General features: G+C 45.2%; 1 protein-coding gene across 4 annotated transcripts in view; it reads right to left on the bottom strand.

Moving 5' to 3' along the window:
• RABGGTA (Rab geranylgeranyltransferase subunit alpha) overlaps positions 1 to 9007 on the bottom strand; it is a 28006-nt gene extending 18999 nt beyond the window's left edge. The window contains exons 1-6 of one of the 4 annotated variants that reach the window (XM_083376257.1): positions 8913 to 9007; positions 7705 to 7758; positions 7483 to 7593; positions 4105 to 4229; positions 3808 to 3995; positions 2199 to 2396 (exon numbers count right to left, since the gene is read on the bottom strand). In XM_083376257.1, coding sequence (XP_083232383.1) covers positions 2199 to 2396; positions 3808 to 3995; positions 4105 to 4229; positions 7483 to 7593; positions 7705 to 7707 — 625 coding nt within the window. In that variant the 5' untranslated portion in view covers positions 7708 to 7758; positions 8913 to 9007. Of the gene's footprint in view, positions 1 to 2198; positions 2397 to 3807; positions 3996 to 4104; positions 4230 to 7482; positions 7594 to 7704; positions 7759 to 8648; positions 8881 to 8908 lie in introns of those variants that run through there. The other 3 variants (XM_083376260.1, XM_083376258.1, XM_083376259.1) reach the window with 3 other exon arrangements.
• Between the last annotated feature and the right edge of the window lie 12617 nt (positions 9008 to 21624).

Raw genomic sequence — 21624 nt, 5'->3', positions numbered from 1 at the left:
AATAGCTCTGGTTGTGAAGTCGAGGACTACCCGTATCCCGACGTTGTGAGGAAAAACATGCAGGTTAAAAATAGCCCGTGTGAAGGGCGAACTTGGGATCGCAGGCCCAAAATATATAAGGAGGTCATCTCCTCCCTGAAAAATGCTTTTGAGAGAAAACACCCCACTAAACTTCAGGTATGTTTTTTCATGGCCCAGAAATGATTTGTGAGAGTTAACAATGAGAGGAAAACTCCCTTTCCCAGAGTGACTTGCCAGACATTTAAAAGGAAGGGAAAAAAAAACCCAGATTTTTTCCCCCTCCCCTTTCAAAAAGCAACATCTGATAAAGCCACTCAAAGCCTCCACACCAAGCTCAACTGGGATAAAGGAATCTGTCCAAAAGATGATTTACGGCACAATTAAAGGAAGGCGGTGCACCCTCATGAAAAGAAGAACAAAATTTGGGCTTTTGATGACGATCAGGAAGAAGGAACCGAACCAGGCAGCTTACGCAAAGCTGGGAATCGTCCCCCGGCTGATAAAATCGGCTGCTTTTGGAGGGTTGGGCAAGAGTGGCTGGCATGGATTCAGTCATGGGTTCGAGACACTCCAAAAAAAAAAAGAGAAAGAGAGAGAGAGAGAGAGATTCAAAAGAAAACTAAAAAGCAGCAAAAAGGAGATGGGGTGGTGCTCAAGAGAGGAGAGAAGAGCAGTTAAGAAATATGGTTTATTCGCCTTTTGATGAGAAGCAGCAAGCAGCGGAAAATGGATGGGCTACACATCAGCTCCTCAATCTCATCTGCTTTAAGACTTTTAGAGTTCAACTCTATCTGCATATTATCTCTCTAATTGTCTGTCTATTTCTAATTCTGTATCATCTATAATCTACCTAATTGTTTATACACACACACACACAGTGTATATAATTGTTTATATACTGTATATATACACATATTCTATATATATATATATAAAATCATCTATTATCTAATTGTTTGTACCTAACTACCCATCCATCCTTCTATCCATCCTTCTATCTATCTATCCATCCTTCTATCTATCTATTTATCTATTTATCTATCTATCTATCTATCTAATCTATATCATCTAATTGTATCTATCATCTATCATCTAATTCTCTTTATTCTATATCTATCTATATATCTATCTTACATCATCTATTTATCTACCTCTCTTACATCATCTACTTATCTACCTATCTGTCTGTCTATCATTTAATTCTATCTATCTATCTATCTATCTATCTATCTATCTATCTATCTATCTATCATCTAATTCTATCTTTCTCTCTCTCTCTGTCTATCATCTATCTATATCATCTACCTATCTAGCTATCATCTAATTGTATCTATCTATCTATCTATCTATCTATCTATCTATCTATCTATCTATCTATCTATCTATCATCTATCGTCTAATTCTATCATCTCTCTCTCTTACATCATCTATCTATCTATCTATCTATCTATCTATCTATCTATCTATCTATCTCCATCCATCCATCCATCATCTAATTGTAGCTATCTACTATGTAGCCATTCATCCATCTTGTCTGTCTGTCTGTCTACCCAACACCTATGGACTCAAATTCCCAGAATTCCCCACCCAAATAAGACTAAAATCCATTGTTTTCCAACCTTCAGCCATTCTGAGACCATTTTGTCTAGCACATGGTAATGCAATACAGGTAAAGTCCTCGACTTACAAGAGCTCACTTGGTGACCGTCCAAAGTTAAAACGCCACTGGAAAAAGTGACTTATGACCATTTTTCACACTTATGGCGGTCGCATCCCCACAGTCAGGTGATTTATATTTGGATGCTTGGCAACTGGTTCACATTTATGACGGTCGCAGTGCCCCGGGTTCATGTGATTTCCCCCCCTCTTTGCAACCTTCGGACAAGCAAAGTCAATGGGGGAAGCCAGATTCACTTAACAACTGTGTGGCTAATTGAACAACTGCAGCGATTCACTTAACAACCGTGGCAGGAAAAGTCGCAAAACGGGACAAAACTCACTTAATAAATGTCTCATTAGCAACATAAATTTTGGACTCCAGTTGAGGACCACCTGTATTTTGTTCTCTTCCTGGGGAGACCAGCCCCCCCACCCCATGAAAACCCTGAACCTCTTCTAAGAGTGGGGGGGCTCTGCTCGCAATGCCTCTCCCCCACCCGTCCGTTCCCAATTCCCACCTTTCAGAAGGATTTCCTCCGTGATCCGGCCTTGGTGCTGGGGATCGGGGTACAGCTGCGGGAGGAGGAGGCTGCGATAATGCCAGGATGAATAATTGGAGAAATTCCGGGTAATCAGGCTGTCGCTGAAGGCTAACTCGTCCTGGGGCAACACCTTGGACCGCTGCACCACGAAACGCCGGTAGTCCCAGCAGTGAACTGCAGGGGGCGCCACAGAGAAGGATCAAACATGGCCATTTTAAGACATGTGGACTTCAACTCCCAGAATTCCTCATTCCTGGGTATGTCTCTAGTCCAGGGATAGGCAACCTTGGCTCTTTTATGACTCGTGGACTTCAACTCCCAGAATTCCTGAGCCAGCATGACTCAGCATGGAAACCTCTCCATTTCTCCTCAGCATGGCTGGCTCAGGAATTCTGGGAGTTGAAGTCCACCAGTCATGAAAGAGTCAAGGTTGCCTACCCCTGCTCTAGTCTAATGAAAAAAAGGACCAGGTGGGTGGGTGACATGACAGCAACAAAAGTTGTGGGCGCTCCAGCATCGAAGGTTTTTAAGAAGAGATCGGACAGCCATTTGTCTAGAATGGTATAGTCTCCTGCTTGAGCAGGGGGTTGGACTAGAAGACCTCCAAGGTCCCTTCCGACACTGTTATTCTGTTAGTCTAACAAAGCGAAGGACTAGGGCAGGGGTTGGCAACCTCGCCTCTTTTATGACTCGTGGACTTCAACTCCCAGAATTCCTGAGCCAGCTTGGCTGGCTCAGGAATTCTGGGAGTTGAAGTCCACGAGTCATAAAAGAGCCGAGGTTGCCTATCCCTGGACTAGGGGGTGACATGATAGCAGTATTCCAACATTTGAGGGGCTGCCACAAAGAGGAGGGGGTCGTTATTTTCCAAAGCACCAGAAGGCAGGATGAGAAACAACAGTTAGAAACTGATCAAAGAGAGAAGCAACCTGGAATTAAGGAGAAACTTCCTGACAGTGAGAACAATTAATCAATGGAACAACTTGCCACTAGAAATTTGTAGCTGTTCCAACACTGGAGGTTTTTAAGAAGAGATTACATAGCCATTTGTCTGAAATAGTACAGGGTTTTCTGCCTAAGCAGGAGGTTGGACTAGAAGACCTCCAAGGTCCCTTTCAACTCTGTTACAGGTAGTCCTCAACTTACAACAGTTGTTTAGTGACCATCGGAAGTTACAGCGGGACTGAAAAAAGTGACTTGTGACCATTTCTCACCCTTACAATCACGGTGACATGATCAAAATTCAGACACTTGGAAACCAGCACGGACTTGTATGACGCTTGCAGCGTTCCCGGGGTCACGTGATTCCTTTTGGCGACCTTCCGACAAGCGAAGTCAAGGGGGGGGGGGGGGGGAGAGCCAGATACGCTTAGTGACCGAGTGACTCACTTAACAGCAGCGATTTGCTTAACAACCGCAGCAAGCGCGGTCATACAAATGGGGGCAAAATTCACTTTGCTGATGTCTCGCTTAGCAACGGAAATTTTGGGGGGGCTCCGCCGTGTGGTCGTAAGCCGAGGACCACCTGTATCCTGTCATCCTGCTAGCCAGGTGCCCCCGGGAGAGAAAGGGAAGAAGTACGCACAGTTGCGCTCGTCAATCTCCAAAAACTTGCCGCACAGCTCCAGCTCGCGGGCCCAATCCGGCTCCGGGACGTGGCCCATCACCCAGCAGCGATGGTGCCAGGTGCCGTAGGATTTGGGATTCACCCTCAAACAGCATTCCAGGAAGGCTAGCTCAGCCTTGCACAGGGCTTGCATCTCCTCCGGGCTCCTGGCAGGAGGTGGAAGGGGTGGAGATGTGGAGATGGGGGTCCCGGTCCACGCGGGAGACCCTCCGCCTCCTCCCCGCGGCCCCCTCCCCTCCCGTCCCCGCCACTCACTCCTCCTTCTCCAGATGCAGGACGATCTCTCGCCGGAAGTTCCAGAGCGTGGCAAAATCCGGATTGGCGCTGAGGACCTGGTTGGTCAGCTCCAGAGCTTCCTTGTCCAGTTGTCCCAGTTTCCTCTGAAGCGGAAAGTGAAGATGGCGGCGTGCCACACGCCCTTCGCACCCCTGCCGCCCTCCAATTTCTCAGGAAGGCCTCGCACACCAAGCAAGGAAGGGTTGTTGGGTTTTTTTTAGTGTGTGTGTGTGTGGGGGGGGGTTCCCCTTAACTGTGTTTCTCACCCTTGGGTACTTTAGGATAAGTGGAGTTGAACTATCAGGGAGGGAGGGAGGAAGGAAGGAAGGAAACAGAGGGAGGGAGGGAGGAAGGAAGGAAGGCAGGCAGGAAAAAGATGTGAAAAGGAAGAAAGGAAGATGGAAGAAAGGAAGGAGGGAGGAAGGAGGAAAGAAGAAGATGGAAGAAAGGAAGGAGGGAGCGAGGGAGGGAGGAAGGAAGAAAGAAAGGAAGATGGGAAAAAGGAAGGAGGATCGAGGGAGGGAGGAAGGAAGAAAGAAAGGAAGATGGAAAAAAGGAAGGAGGAATCGAGGGAGGGAGGGAGGAAGAAAGCAAGGAAGGAAAAAGGTGAAAAGCAAGGAAGATGGGGAGAAGGAAAGAGGGAGGGAGCAAGGGAGGAAAGAAAGAAAGGAAGATGGGAAGGAGGAAGGGAGGAAGGAAGGAGACAGGGGGAGGGAGGAAGGCAGGCAGGCAGGAAAAAGATGTGAAAAGGAAGCAAGGAAGATGGAAAAAAGGAAGGAGGCAGTGAAGGAGGGAGGAAGGAAGGAAGGAAGGAAGGAAGGAAGGAAGGAAGGAAGGAAGGAAGGAAGGAAGGAAGATGGGAAAAAGGAAGGAGGGAGGGAGGAAGGAAGGAGACAGAGGGAGGGAGGGAGGGAGGAAGGAAGGAAGGAAGGAAGGAAGGAAGGAAGGAAGGAAGGAAGGAAGGAAAAAGATGTGAAAAGCAAGGAAGATGGGGAGAAGGAAGGAGGGAGGGAGCGAGGGAGGAAGAAGAAAGAAAGGAAGATGGGAAGGAGGAAGGAGGAAGGGAGGAAGGAAGGAGACAGAGGGAGGGAAGGAGGGAGGGAGGAAGGAAGGCAGGCAGGAAAAAGATGTGAAAAGGAAGCAAGGAAAAAAGGAAGGAGGCAGCGAGGGAGGGAGGGAGGGAGGGAGGAAGGAAGGAAGGAAGATGGGAAAAAGGAAGGAGGGAGGGAGGGAGGAAGGGAGAAAGATGTGAAAAGCAAGGAAGATGGGGAGATGGAAGGAGGGAGGGAGCGAGGGAGGAAGAAAAAAGAAAGGAAGATGGGAAGGAGGAAGGGAGGAAGGAAGGAGACAGAGAAAGGAGGGAGGAAGGAGACAGAGGGAGGAAGAAAGGAAGGAGAGGGAGGAAGGAAGGAGAGGGAAGGAGGAAGGAAACAGAAGGAAGGGAGTGGGTGAGAGAGGGAGAGGGGAAGGAAGAAGGAAAGAGAGAAGGAAGGAAAGAAGGGAAAAGAGTAAAGATGGACAGAAACCAAGAGAGAGGGAAGGAAAGAAGGAAGGAAGAAATCGGCAGCCATTTTAAACGATTACAGTGTTTTCCGTTCACCGTATTCCTGGTCAAATTCAGTTAAACAGGTCATGAGCAGACAAAGGCCCTTCCGGAAGATATTGCAGAACTGTACAATACATTCTCACGGCACACAAAATCCTAGCAGCAAAAGAAACGCCGAGGGAGAATCCTGTTTTGAGGAATTCTGGGAGTTGAAGTCCACCCCTCTTAAAAGTTAGCGGCCGAGAGTGAAAAATATCCCCTCAGCGCAACCCAGAATTGTGACTTCAAAGCTGAGTCGCCCGATGGCTGGGCCTACAATCACACCAGACCGGCCCAAGCGCCACGTTTTGTGCAAATGGAGCCCCCTCTCTACACGTGTAGTAGACCACACCTTCTCCATAAGCCATTGTGTTGTTGGTTGTGGCCTAGCACGTTCGGGCCTAACAACAACCATCAGTCAAAAGCTGTTGGCAGGTCACGTTGGTCCGGCTTCTTGAATTGGGTCCATTTGGGGCAAACCATTGTTTTGCGTCTTTTGAAAAATGAATCTTTTTTTTTGCCCCCAAGGGCTTCAGAAGGCCCGATCAGCCTTTTCTGGAACTTTTTAGGGGTGATTGAAATGAAAGGGAGGTTTTTTGGCACGTCAAGGTTTTGGCCCCTTAAAGCTTTCAAAGGCTGTTCCTAATTCTGTTAGGCTTTTCCCCAACCAAGCTGGAAAAAAAATTTGTGCTGCCTCAAAATGGCAATTTGCTAGCAAATCTATGCAGTGCAATCTATCCCCCCGCCTCCATCTATTTATCATATCTATCCACCCATCATATCTATCTGTCTGTTTGTCCTTCCATCCCATCTATCCATCCTGCCTGCCTGTCTCTATCATCTCTCTCCATCCAGCCATGCATCCATCCACTGTATCTATTTGTCCATTTTATCTATCCACCTACAGTAGCCATCCATCCATCCATCATGCATCCATGTCTATCTCTCTATCCATCCATATTTATCTATCTCTATCCATATCTATCCATCCATCCATCCACTATGCATCTGTCTGTCTGTCTGTCTTTCTGTCTATCTGTCTGTCTGTGTATCTATCTATTATCTATCTATCTATCTATCTATCTATCTATCTATCTATCTATCTATCTATCGCCATCCATATGAATCTATCTCTATCCATCTAGAGCAGGGGTAGGCAACCTCGGCTCTTTTATGACTCATGGACTTCAACTCCCAGAATTCCTGAGCCAGTCCATGAGTCATAAAAGGTTGCCTACCCGATCTAGAGTATCCATCCATCCATCCATCCATCCACCATACGTCCATGTTTATCTCTCTCTATCCATCCATATGTATCTCTCTATCCATATCTATCCATCCATGTCTGTCTGTCTCTCTATCCATCCATATGTATCTATCTCTATTCATATCTATCCATCCATCCATCCATCCATCCATCCGTCTGTGTCTGTCTGTCTGTCTGTCTGTCTGTCTGTCTGTCTGTCTATCTATCTATCTATCTATCTATCTATCTATCTATCTATCTATCTCTAGCCATCCATATGAATCTATCTCTATCCATATCTATCCATCCATCCACCATGCATCCATGTGTCTATCATCTCTCTCTCTCTCACACACACACACACACACACTCCATCCACCCATCCTTTCCAACACCAAGGGTTCTTCAACCGAGCGAGAAGGGCCAGGATTCCGAAGGCCCCCACGGCAAAGATGTCCCGATCCACACAAGGCCTTCCCTTTTGTCCCAGGAGCAGACTAGGGAGTCCCAGCCTCAGGTGTTTTACCTTCTCAAAGATGGCCTTGGTGGCTGTCACATACTGGTGCAGCTTCTTCTCCCGTTCCAGGCGCTTGGCTTCAGCTTGCTCTTCTGTCGTCTTCACCTTCAGCCTTCCGTGCTGGAGGGGGAAACCAAAGAGAGGTAGCTGAGGATGACAGACGTGGCTTCGGGCAAGCCATGGGGAACATCAGGAAGGATCCTCATCAAAGATCAGAAACGGAGAACTCACCATCTTGACCGGACTCCAGAAGTCTCAAAGAGAGAGAGGGCAGGAACTAATCACCTATCCCAGGAAATTGAAAGGAGAAAAAGAAATCTCAGTCAGGTTTGCAGCTCACCTAAGCAGCAGGCAAGCTGAGGATGATGGGAACTAGAGTCCTAAGGAGAAGAACAAACTTGAGGTCTAAGGTAGACTTGACCTTCAGATGGAGAGTTAGGTTTACAGCGAACCACACCATTTTTTTAAAAAACAAGTTTTCAATTTTCCAGCAACTCGAATTCCTCCCCCATTTTATCTCCCCACCAAGCCCAGAAACCTGACAGAGCTAAACATGGCTTGTTTCGAATGTGTGGTCAGCTTTAGGGCCAAAAGGGAGGCAGAACCTGGTTTTACAACCTGGTGAGAAATGACGCAAGCACACCAAACATTATCCTGGCAACAACTCACAAGGGAAATTCAGGAGCAATATAAAGATTCATCCAGTGTCTCTTACTGGTTAACTTTGACACCTTAACACATTTTTTTTCATCCAAAATCTGAAGTCGATTCATTTCCCATAATGCATCACCCATCACTCTGGAGCATTATGGGAAATTAGAAAAGAAAATGGACTAGATCCAACCTGGTAGCAATCCTACCCCAGGGACATTGCCCCAACCTGCTAAAAGCCCAGGGTCCTTAAACCCCATATGTGCTGTATTGTTGCTAGATTTGCGCATTAGACTAAACCAGTGTGCAACCATGGTTTGATCATTTATGCAAACTCAAGCCACTGTTGTTGGTTCAACCATGTGTCAGGTTGAACTTGGCCAATCGTGGCTTATTCAAGAAGTGCAACAAAAAAAATGCAGTTTAATTCAGCATGCACACAAAAGCCTTTTGACCAGCACAGAAAGCGACCAGCCTACAACCAAACCTGGGGGCGGCAGTCTGAGCCCCCCTACTCATTTTACCTTCATGCACAATTATTTTTTTCCTTGCCTTCAGACTAATTATGCACAACCAGCCACATTCAAGTGATTGCCATTCAGAGAAGCCCCATCGATTCCTTTCCTAGTTCCTCCCCTCCTGGAAGCCGTGAAGTGGTCTCTCCCGGATACGTCTACACCTATTTCTACGGGGCGAGACCATTCTGAACACACCCGCGGGGGTGTAGGACTCGGAAAAGAGGCGCCGGGCTAATCCTAGCAGCCTCAGGGGGGGTGATACCAACCAACCGGTAAAGAAAGGGGGGGATACGCGGCGAATATAAAATCAGTCGGTGGCGAGTGGTCTCGTCCGTAGAAGCTCTGCGAGCGAAACTGGGCCCCTTCGGGCGAATCCAATCAAGGCGGAGGGAGAGGGGGATGCGGATGGGAACTACCATTGCGGTCCGAAGGCTATCGAGTTGAAACCTCCCGGTGGGACGGAGCGTCCTCATTTTTAAAGAAGCAACTGTATTCCTTTTTGGATTGAATTGAATTAAATCCCATTCCCCCTTTCACTCACGCTCTTAAAGGGAAGATGGTGATTGGGAGCTCATTATAAATTCCTTTTTCAGCATCTTCATCAACGATTTGGACGAGGGGATAGATGGGGAACTCATCAAATGTGCAGAGGACACCAAGCTGGCAGGAATAGCCCACACTCCAGAAGACAGGCTTAAGATACAGGAGGGTGTGGACAGACTTGAACCCAGGGCCCTATCTAACAAAATGAAATTCAATTACTGCTAAGCTTGTAAGCCACCCTGAGTCTTTGGAGAAGGGCGGGATATAAATGGAATTAAAATAAAATAAATAAATAAAATAAAATAAATGGTGAAAAAAGTAAGGTTCTACATTTAGGCAAGAGAAACCAAATGCACAGGGATGGGATAGGGAGTACCTTGCTCAATAGTAGCAACTGCGAGAGGGATCTCGGAGTCCTAGTGGACAATCACTTCAATAGGAGCCAGCCGGGTGCTGCAGCTGCCAAAAAAGCCAACACAGGGCTAGGCTGCATTAACAGGGATAGAATCAAGATCAGTTGATGTGTTAATACCACTTTACAAGGCCTTGGTAAGACCACACTTGGAATACAGCATCCAGTTTTGGTCACCACCATGTAAAAAAGATGTTGAGACTCTGGAAAGAGTACAGAGAAGAGCAACAAAGATGATTGGGGGACTGGAGGCTAAAACATATAGGGAACGGTTGCTGGAATTGGGGATGTCTAGTTTAATGAAGAGAAGGACTAGGGGCGACATGATAGCAGTGTTCCAATATCTCAGGGGCTGCCCCAAAGAAGAGGGAGTCGAGCTATTCTCCAAAGCGCCTGAGGGCAGGACAAGAAGCAACGATGGAAACTAGTCAAGGAGAGAAGCAACCTAGAACTAAGGGGAAACTTCCTGACAGTTAGAACAATTAACCAGTGGAACAACCTGCCTCCAGAAGCTGTGAATGCTCCAACACTGGAAGTTTTTAAGCAGAGACTGGACAGCCATTTGTCTGAAATGATACAGGTTTCCTGCCTGAGCAGGGGGTTGGACTAGATGACCTCCAAGGTCCCTTCCAACTTTATGATTATGATTATGAAAGCTGGGCTGCTGGATTGTGCTAAGCGTGGCCTGTTCAATAACTCACAATTACCTTGGTGTGCACTAACCTTGTTTCACAAACCAGCATGACTGAGAATCCATGCAAAGGCAAAGCAATTACATACAGTTTAGTGTCATGTAAACCAGTGTTTCTCAACCATCTCAGTAACTTTTAAGATGGGTGCACTTTACATCCCAGAATTCCCCAGCCACGTGGGTGGACTTCAACTCCCAGAATTTCCCAGCCAGCATGAATGGACTTAACATTCCAGAATTCCCCAGCCAGCATGAGTGAACTTAACATCCCAGAATTCTCCAGCCACATAGATGGACTTCAACTCCCAGAATTCTGCCAGCTTATGAACTTCAACTCCCAGAATTCCCTTGCCAGCATGGATAGGTTTCAACTCCCAGAATTCCCCAGCCAGCATAGGTGGAGTTCATACCCCAGAATTCTCCAGCCACATAGATGAACTTCAACTCCCAGAATCCTGCCAGCTGCATGAATGGACTTCAACTCCCAGAATTCCCCCACCAGCATGGAGAGATTTCAACTCCCAGAATTGTGGAGTCGTTGGTGCTCTCTGATCTCAGTTATTTGCTTGCAGATATTTTGTTACCTGACTAAGTAGCATCTTCAGTTTGAGAAACACCGGTTTAGAAATTCAAATAAGAAAGCCTGAAGCTGGTGGGAATGGCTGGGTGGAGATTGTCCATTCTTAGGCACATTCCGTTCCATTTCTATTCTTGCATAATTTCCCGGCATTCAGAAGACAAATTCAAGTGGCTTTTAAATGCAGTTGCCAAGATCCCTCTTCAGAAACAGGCTTTGCAAGCCAAAAAATAAAAAAAATCAAAAAATCACAGCAAGGTCCTTAGTCTGCTGGGCACTTTGCCAAATAGGATCTGGTCTAGAATGGACAATTAAAATCTCTTTATTGATAGATAAGTAGGAAGAGAGGTCTCTCACCATTACAAGGCGAGGAGACCCTTAGGAAAAACAACAACAGAGAAATGTACACTTCAAACATATTCACACGCTGGCTAGCGTAACTGGAATCATTCTGTTGGGACAACCCATTTGAATGCTTTTCAGTTTGTTGTTAATTATTATTTAGTAAAGGTAAAGGTTCCCCCGCACATGCGTGCTAGTCGTTTCCGACTCTAGGGGCCGGTGCTCATCTCCGTTTCAAAGCCGAAGAGCCAGCGCTTGTCCGAGGACGTCTCCGTGGTCATGTGGCCGGCATGACTAGACGCCAAAGGCGCACGGAACGCTGTTACCTTCCCTCCGGAGTGGTCCCTATTTTTCTACTTGCATTTTTACGTGCTTTAGAACTGCTAGGTTGGCAGAAGCTGGGACGAGTAACAGGCGCTCACTCTGTTACGCGGCACTTGGGATTCGACCTGCCAAACTGCCGACCTTCTGATTGACAAGCTCAGCAGCGAAGCCATGGTGCCTTGCATCCAGCGGTGGGATTCAGCCGGTTCGCACCACTTCGGCAGAACCGGTACCTAATTTTTTTGTTGCCCAGGCCCAGAATGGACTTCCGGAAGCGGCATCCACACAGACAACCGGTTGTTCACCTATTTGAATCCCACCACTGCTTGGCATCTATTGGTATGGAGTTAAAACTGCTGCCCAGTAGCTTTGACGCCAACTTGAACAAGATGAAGTAAGACGATCCAAGGCCTGGAGATCAAAACTTACAAAGAATGGCTGTGGAACTTGGGTTTGGCTAGTCGAAAGAAAAGAAGGCATAGGGGAGACATGATAGCATTGTTCCAGTATCCAAGGGGCTGCCACAAGGCAGAAGGGGCCAGGTTGTTCACCAGAGCACCAGACGGAAGGACAAGAAACAATGGTTGGAAACTGATCAAGGAGAGAAGCAACCTGGAATTAAGGAGAAACTTCCTAATAGTGAGGACAATTAACCTGTGGAACAGCTTGCCGCCAGAACTTGTAAGGTGCTCCATCACTGGAGGTTTTTAAGAAGAGACTGGACAACCATTTGTCTGAAATGGTAGAGGGTCACTTGCTCGAGCAGAGGTTGGACTACAAGACCTCCAAGGTCACTTCCAACATTATTATTATTATTATAAAACTTTTATTCATAAAACATGAAACTCAGTCAACTGAACACTCAAATTGACTGGCGCTGATGGTTGACACGGGTTGCTGCCAGCATCCTAGGTATCAACCAGGTATCTCCTTAAAATGTAAGATCTTCTGAGTAGTACAGTTTTTTTGTAACTTTGCTGGAATTATTGCAGGAAGCTGCCATTTCTTGATGTATTTTGCGAAGTTTTTGGACATCGTTCCCAGTGCCCCGATGACAGTGGGTATCACTGTTACACATTTCATCCATAATCGTGCAGTTTCGATGGCCAGGTCGCGGTATTTCGTAATTTTTTCCAGTTCTTTTTCTTCGACTCTGGCATCTCCTGGTACAGCGATATCAATCAACTGTACGCTTCGGTTCTCTACGACTGCGATATCTGGCGTGTTGTGTTCCAAATGGCGATCTGTCTGTATCATCATCATCATCATCATCATCATCATCATCATCATCATCTCAAAGGTCCCTTCCAACTCTGTTATTCTGTTATTCGGCTGGTTCTCATCAGAATTTCACATTCTTGCTTGTTACTTCAAAGGGACTAGAAACATTAATCAAAGGCGCTCCTTGTTAATGGAAAACAGTTATTCCAAGAGGCTCCCATCAGTTTCACCGAATCTGGAGCTAGCTAGATAAATACACATAATGTTGTCCTGCGCCCTTGTTTTCTTTGGCTGAAAGGAGAGTAGCAAGTTCCTAGTATGGATGTCAGCACCCTCGACCTGTTGGAAGTATTTGGCATGGAAATAATAAGTTTTGAAATATTTACTTGCTGACCATCTGCTGTCGCAATTAACCAAACATTGGTCGGAAAACAACCAGAACTTTAGCGCCGCAAACCAGAAAAAAAATTGATCGGTTTGGAGACTTGGATCAGCATGAAGGCTGAGCAAAGGACAGTAATACACAAACTTGAGCTAAGAAATATGGATACCGAGTTATATCATGAAATCCATGATACAGTAGTGGCCAAAATTGCGGAAACCTTTTGGGAAAAGTGTACATTTGAGGTCTGATGGCTAATAACACCACTTTTTTTGGAGTAGTACCATAAAATTATATATCAATGGAAAGGTAATTTAAGCAAGAACGTAGTGCGACAAAGTGTGTTCAATTATCTGTGTTCTGTGAAAAGTTATAGCCAAATAACCAGAAAAAGGAAGCGCAAATTCCTAGAACTAAGGAGAAACTTCCTGACAGAACAATTAACCAGTGGAACCACCTGCCTCCAGAAACTGTGAATGCTCCAACACTGGAAATTTTTAAGAAGACAATGGACAGCCATTTGTCTGAAATGGTCTAGGGTTTCCTGCCTGAGCAGGGGGTTGGACTAGATGGCCTCCAAGGTCCCTTCCAACTTTACTATTATGATTATTATGACGACTTGCTTAGGCTGACATCAGGTAGAGCTTTCCTTCATCTGATTGTAGCCAATGAGCATGAGTGTTTAGAGAGCCAATTGGGTGTCGTCTTGTTTTGGCAATAAGCCAGTCAGATGACAGCAGGATCCAGTTATTGATGTCAGGTATTGAAGCTGAGAAGAGGACATTAATGTCAGCGTGTTATGTGATCGCTGTCAAGTTGGTTGGTTTTTTTGTTTGTGTGTGTGTTCTGTCATTTGAGCTTTTAAAATGTAATAAAATTAAAGTAATGGTGCAAAGAGTTGACCGGTCGCCCACAAAACGATGTAAACTAGTATTATTTAAGTGAACGAGGCTACAGTTATAAAGAAATTAGAAGAAAAATGGGTGGAAACTTAAACCAAAGTTGGCATTTCTAAGTTTTTGAAGAGGTAAAGGAGACTCAGTCACTACCACATCATACTGGTAAAGGCAGGAAAAGGTGCACAAGAGCAAGTGACGATAGAAGAATTAAGAGACTCTGCCTACGTGACAGAAGAAAATCATCTGGGTGTATACAAGATGAAATGGCGCAATGCAACGTGAAGTTGAGTGCAAGGACTGTTCGGCGCAGACTGCAGGGATTTGGCCTAAAATCTAAAAGCCACTTTTCTCTCTTAGACAAAGGTTGAAAAGACTAAGCTGGGCTAAAACCCATGTTACCTGGACAAAGGAACAATGCGACGGTGTTATTTGGAGCGATGAGACCAAGATCTCCCTGTTTGGCAGTGATGGCATAAAATTACGTTAAGGAGAAGAATCGGAGAAGATTTGCATCTTGGCTGCATTACACGCACCGTGAAACACCCAGTCAGCGTTATGATCTGGGGTTGTATGACATCAAAAGGTGTGGGTGGAATTTGTGTGATTAATGGGAATATAAATGGCCAAAAATGCATTAATGAAATACTTGAGCCCAAACTGAAGCCTTCCCCACATGATCTTTTCCAAGACAGTGAAGCATGTATATTTCATTAGGATTCAGTTCCGTGTCGTGTTGCTGCGGTGTGCAAAAAGTGGTTTCAAGATCATCATATTCCACTGCTGGAGTGGCCTGGGAAAATCTAGGGAGCCAACTAAAGAAACTTGTTAGTCAGAAGCGACCCAGCAATAAAACCCATTTAATAGAAGGAACCATTCAATCTTGGTTTCACATTATAACAGAACTGCAGAACTAAAGGACTTGTTTCACTCCATGGGAAGACGTCGTAAGGCCATAATTCACGCTAAAGGTTACCCAACTAAGTATTAGCTGACACGGTGATAATTTTTGTATATCTCGGGTTTTTTTCTACAGTGATAATTTTTGTAACAGAGTGAGCGCCTGTTACTCGTCCCAGCTTCTGCCAACCTAGCAGTTCGAAAGCACGTAAAAATGCAAGTAGAAAAATAGGGACCACTCTGGTGGGAAGGTAACAGCGTTCCGTGTGCCTTTGGCGTCTAGTCATGCCGGCCACATGACCACGGAGACGTCCTCGGACAAGCGCTGGCTCTTTGGCTTTGAAATGGAGATGAGCACCGGCCCCTAGAGTCGGAAACGACTAGCACACATGTGTGGGGGAACCTTTACCTTTACCTAATTTTTGTATATCTCATTTTTTCTATGGTGATAATTTTTGTATATCGTTTTTTCTACGTGTTTCACTTTTCTTCTTTATAACTGCTATTCTAATAGCAAATCCTTCATAAAACCTACTGCATTACATTCTCGAATAAATTATCTTTCCATTGATATATAATTTTTTGGTACTACTCCAAAAGAAAAGTGGTGTTATTAGCCATCAAACCTCAAATGTTACACTTTTCCCAAAAGGTTTCCACAATTTTGGCCACTCCTGTACAGTGTTTCTCAACCTTGGCCACTTTAAGATGAGTGGACTTCGACTCCCAGAATTCCCCAGCTAGTGGAGGCGGGGCTGAAGAATTCAGTGAGTTTCCTCTATTAAGTTTTCAAGGCCTCCTAAGAATTTGCTCGCCCTTTTCAGCTCTCAGTCAAGTCAGGATGTGAGTTTGCGATTAGCTGAGGACTTTCCACAGAACTTTAGCAAATACAGGGAATCCTGGACTTACAACGATTCATTTAGTGACCATTCGGACTGACAGTAGGACTGAACACAACAGCAACCTGGAATCAAGGAGAAACTTCCTAACAGTGAGGACAATTAACCAGTGTAACAGCTTGCCACCAGAAATTGTGGGCGCTCCGTCACTGGAGGCTTTGAAGAACAGACTGGACCGTCGCTTGTCTGAGACGGTTCAAGTTCCCCTGCTTGAGCAGGGGGCTGGACTAGAAGACCTCCAAGGTCCCTTCCAGCTGTGTTCCAATTCTGATTCTGAAAAAAAGGGATTTATGACTGCTTCTCGCACGACCGTTGCAGCCTCCCTGTGTTGACGTGATAAATATTCAGACGCTTGGCAACCGACTCACAGTTATGACGATCGCAGTGTCCCGAGGTCACGTCATCCCCTTCTGTTGCCTTCTGAGAAGCCAGATTCACTTAACAAGTTGTTTTACTATCTTACCAACTGCAGTGATTCGCTTAAGAACGATGGCGAGAAAAGGTTGTAAAAATGAGGCAAAATTCATTTAATGACTGTCTTGCTCAGCGACGGAAATCTTGGGCTCAGTTGGGGCCATAGGTGAAGGACGACCTGTACTCTCACCATCTAATGTTGGTCTGGCTCGTTTGCATTGAACGATCCTATTAAGCCAGGGTTTGTTAAACAGCCCTCCCCCGCCTGGGCTAGTGAACATGCCCGGGTCCCAAAACAAGCAGATTATATTAATGGGAAAATATAAATCCGGTGCCAAGTTGTTCTTTGGCGTATCTATCATCATTTTTACTTTATTTGACGGGGCAGAAGCAGCTGCTCCGCGGGGAACAAAGACATTTTTCCTGGGTGTGGAATAAACACGAACATCCTTCGTCATCCTCAGAAAATCTTTGCACCCAGCAAAGATTTGGTTTTACGCCTCTGCTTTTCTTTCCAAACAGTTCAAGCCCCTGTTGACAACGGGAGAAAACAAATCCAGATTAAAAACGAAACAAAACTCCAAAAGAACAGCCCTCAGGGTCTTTCAGAACAGAATATTAAGAGAATAAAAAAGTCGGAAGGGACCTTGGAGGTCTTCTAGTCCAGCCCCCTGCTCTCTTTTTTTTTAGCTTTCCCCTAAGGCTAAATCTCTGCATTCACAGCAGCTGCATTTTCCAACATAAGAGAATAGAATAGAGCTGGAAGGGACCTTGGAGGTCTTCTAGTCCAGCCCCCTGCTCAAGCAGGAGAACCTATGCCATCTCAGACAAGTGACTGTCTAGCCCAGGGGTAGGCCACCTTGGCTCTTTGATGACTCGTGGACTTCAACTCCCAGAATTCCTGAGCCAGCCATGCTGAGGGGAAAGGGAGAGGGTTCCAAGCTGAGCCGTGCTGGCTCAGGAATTCTGGGAGTTGAAGTCCACGAGTCATCAAAGAGCCAAGGTGGCCTACCCCTGGCCTAGGCCTTTGCTGCTTTATGACTTGTGGACTTCAACTCCCAGAATTCCTGAGCCAGCCATGCTGAGGGGAAAGGGAGAGGGTTCCAAGCTGAGCCGTGCTGGCTCAGGAATTCTGGGAGTTGAAGTCCACGAGTCATCAAAGAGCCAAGGTGGCCTACCCCTGGCCTACCCCTATGCTGCTTTATGACTTGTGGACTTGAACTCCCAGAATTCCTGAGCCAGCCATGCTGAGGGAAAAGGGAGAGGTTTCCAAACTGAGCCGTGCTGGCTCAGGAATTCTGGGAGTTGAAGTCCACGAGTCATCAAAGAGCCAAGGTTGCCTACCCCTGGTCTAGCCTCTTCTTCAATGCCTCCAGTGTCGGAGCGCCCACGATTTCTGGTGGCAAGCTGTTCCACAGGTTAATTGTCTTCGCTGACAGGAAGTTTCTCCTTAGTTCCAGGCTGCTTCTCTTTTTGTTCAGTTTCCATCCACTGTTTCTTGCATAGTCCTCAATTTACAACCATTCATTTAATGGCCGTTCAAATGTGACTTACCACGGTTTTTTCACCCTTACGGCCGTTGGCAGCCTCCCTGTGTCCACGTGATCAAAATTCGGAAAGCTTGCCAACTGGCTCGTATTTATGATGGTCGCAGCGTTTCCCCGGGGTCACGTGATCCCCTTTTGTGACCTTCCGACAAGCAAAGTCAATGGGGAAAGCCGGCTTCACTTAACGACCGCCTCGCTAACTTAACAATTATAGTGACAGTTGTGGCAAGAAAGTTGTGAAATGGGGGCAAAACTCACTTAAGGATCACTAGTGCCATTGTTATCAATAAACGTTTCACTTAGCAGCAGAAATTTTGGGCTCAATTGTGGTCGTAAATTGAGGACTACCTATATATCAAGTGCTGGTATGGTATACGTCAACTCAACAACTTTTAAGATGTGTGGACTTCAACTCCCACAATGCCCCAGCCAGCCTCGTTGCTAATGCTCAGTATAAAAGACTCCAGATTCATTTAGCAACCGTGTTACTAAGTTAACCACGGTGGCAAAAATTGTCATAAAATGGGGCAAAGCTGACTTAACAGCCGGGCTGGCTTAGTGACAGAAATGTTGGGCTCAATTTTGCGCTTGTACGTTGAGAGCGACCTCACCTCGCCGCTGTCTTGCTTAACGACAGAATTTTGGGGCTCAATCGTCGTACGTTGAGGATTGCCTCGTTTGTTCCCTGAACTGAAGAAGTCCTTGAATTGAGGTCACGTGGTGTTTAGGGAGATTAGAGAACTTTTGAAGGTAAATTTAGATATGTCGACAAGGATTGCATTAATGTTACAGGAGATAAATGAAGCAAAAAAAAAAGGAATTAATTGTAAATTTGACAACGGCAGCTAGATCAGCGATGGTTAAATATTGGAGACGGAATTGGGTTATTCAAAGGAACGAGTGGTGTAATGAAATATGGAACATGGCAATAAATGATAAATTAACAACAGAAATTAAGTTTGAAAAAAGGGATGATTCAGGTAGGTAGTTATAATGAAACATGGGATGATTTTATAAAAACAGCCTCGGTGGAAGGCAAAGGGAATAATTTACCTGCTCAAGAATATAGGCTGTTTTGGAAGGGATAAGGGCACAGTTGAAATATATTGTATATTGTTAGTCGTTATATGAGAAGAAATATAGGTAATAAAAACAGTCTCGGGGTGTGTGTGTGTGTGTGTGTGTGTGCACTGTAAGCATTTGTATTTTATTTATACTGTTTTTTATTTAGACTGGTATGTATTACGTTTGTATTATTTGTATTTGAATAAGATAAAAATTAAAATTAAAATTAAAGGAAAAGAATTGAGGTCACGTTCCGGGTGAGGAAGCACGGATGATTTAAGCCACAACGGAGAAGAAAAAAGGCTTAGCCACGTCCGGGCGTGCGTTTCGAATCCGGTTCTCTTGAAAAGGGTCACATTTAGTCTGTCCTGCCCTTCGCCCCAAACCCGATTCCATTCTTGCTTTCTCGGAACGACGGGGCAGCATTGATGTATGAATAATCCCTCTAATTACTGCTTTCGGTGGGTGGGTGCTGATGGGGTAAAAGCCTTTGAGTCAGCTAAAAAAAGAAAGAGGAAAAAAAGGAATTTAGACAGGGTTATTATTATTATTTTGAAGGAAGAGGTTTGCCTTTCTTTTGTCATCCTCTTGGCAAGACCCGCCAAGGTTCATGACATTTTTTTCAAGGGCTGCAAAGGGATTTTATTTTGGGAAAGCGTGATTAGAGGGCAGAGATTCCGCCATATCTTAAAAGGCAGCTAGTCCCCGACGTACAGCGATTCATTTAGTGACTGTCTGAAGTTATAACTGGCGCTGAAAAAAAAGGACTGCTTGTCAGACTTAGGACCGTCGCAGCATCCTTATGAAATGGGGTGTAGGGTCTCTTGCTTGGGGGGCGGGGTTGGACTAGATGACCTGCAAGGTCCTTTCCGACTGTTCTTCTAATTCACGGGGTCAAAATTTGGATGATTGACAACTGGCTGAGATTCATGACGGTTGTGAGCTTCCCAGCCAGTTCCCGACAAGCCAAGTCAGTGGGGGAAGCCAATCCTCAGACGTACAACCACTCCTCAGCCTTACAACCATCCCAGCATCCCTACGGTCAAATAATCAAAATTCAGGCACTTGGCAACTGACTCATACTCATGATGGTGGCAGCATCCGTTCACTTAATAACCGCGGCAAGAAAAGTCGTAAAGCAGGGCAAAGCTTGGCTTGGCAACAGAAAAGTGGGGCTCGATGGACGTCTGAGATGGTATAGGACCGTCCTCCTGTCTGAGCAAGGGGCTGGACTAGAAGACCTCCAAGGTCCCTTCCAGCTCCGTTCAATTCAAAGGACTACCTGGGACGTTGAAACGAAGATTCGGATAGGAGGGGCAGAATTTAAACCTGAATTCTTGTGTCACAAAAAAATTCACAAGAGGAAATTTAGGGGTGTGGGCATGAAGTCATCGCCAAGTCAAGCCAGCCGGATTTCCCACGGGGAAATGTCAGGCAGAAGGAACGGGGAAAGAACGGAGGTGACGCCTGGATGAGATGGATTTATATTCCTGTAAATGGAAACGCCTGGCAAAGTCTCAGCTGTCTGGGTGCAGGGCCAAAAGAGACTTGGTATTATAAATTCACATTTGTGCAGGCACGATTTGTACAGCTAACTAAGCGGAGGAAGAATGCAACACACCTAGGATTTTTCAGCAACATTTTTTAGCTTGGGAGGGCTAATATTTAGTCCGGCACTAATAGAAACGCTCATTTTAGGTGGTATAATCATTTATAATTTAGATTATATATAGGTGATCCTTGACTTACGAGCGCAATTCAGCTCAAAATTTCTGTTGCTAAGTTGTGCAGTGAATGTTTACGACCTTCCTTGACACAGTGGATATGTGAATCACTGCGGTTGTTAAACAAGTAACAAGGTTGTTAAGTGAATCCGGCTCCCCCCCCACTTTGACTCTGGTCGCAAAAGGGAATCACGTGACCCCGGGACTCTGCGACCGTCATAAGTACGAAGTTTAGTTTGTCGCTTAGTGACCTTTTGAGGTTACGACAGCAGTGAAAAAAGTGTTTGAAACTTCAGAATTAGGACTAAGAAATGACTGAAATACTGAGGGGAAATGAAGCTTAGAGAAGAATTCTGGAAATGAGATATATAGTGATTTAACATATTAACTTTTATAAACGTAAGTGAAATATAAATTGATCAGAGAAGACGTTATAGAAGTCATAAGATAGATAAGTGGTACAGTATTTTTATAATGCATGAAACATGAAAACATTGGGGCGATGTATCTAAATGGAAAATCTGGATGTTTAGATGATTAATATTGGGCAAATTACGACTGGTAAGAATTGTTTGAATATTAAGGGCAAATTAAGCTGAAATAAGAAATATGAAAATAGGTTATAGGGCGAACTTATAAAAATGATTTTTACAAAAACAACACAAGCGTATAAATTTAATTAAGAAGCGGATAAATAAATGTAACAAATAAAATAAATACAATAAGTATATGTGATCAATGCATTTAATAAATGGACAATTTGATCAATGCAATACATCAATGCAATAAAGCTAATAACCAAATGTAATAAATAAAATACATTAAGTAAATGTGATCAAGAATGCGGTCAAGTTTTAAGAAATTTAAATTTACAAACCGCGCGGATATCTCGGGAATGAATGAATGAACACACGTATGAATGAATGAATGAATAGAAGATGACGTAATGGGCGCAATGCTTTCTGGGAGGAGTGGCCGCCCCGCGCGCTCGCTGGCTCGCTGGCTCGCGCGGGGCAGGCCGGGATGCAGCGCGGCAAAGCTCCGG

The sequence above is a fragment of the Vipera ursinii genome (assembly GCF_947247035.1).
Source record: "Vipera ursinii genome assembly, chromosome: Z".
In the NCBI taxonomy this organism is placed as follows: Eukaryota; Metazoa; Chordata; class Lepidosauria; order Squamata; family Viperidae; genus Vipera; species Vipera ursinii.
The sequence above is the reverse complement of the archived record's forward strand: the minus strand, read 5'-3'. Positions and strand labels throughout refer to the sequence as shown.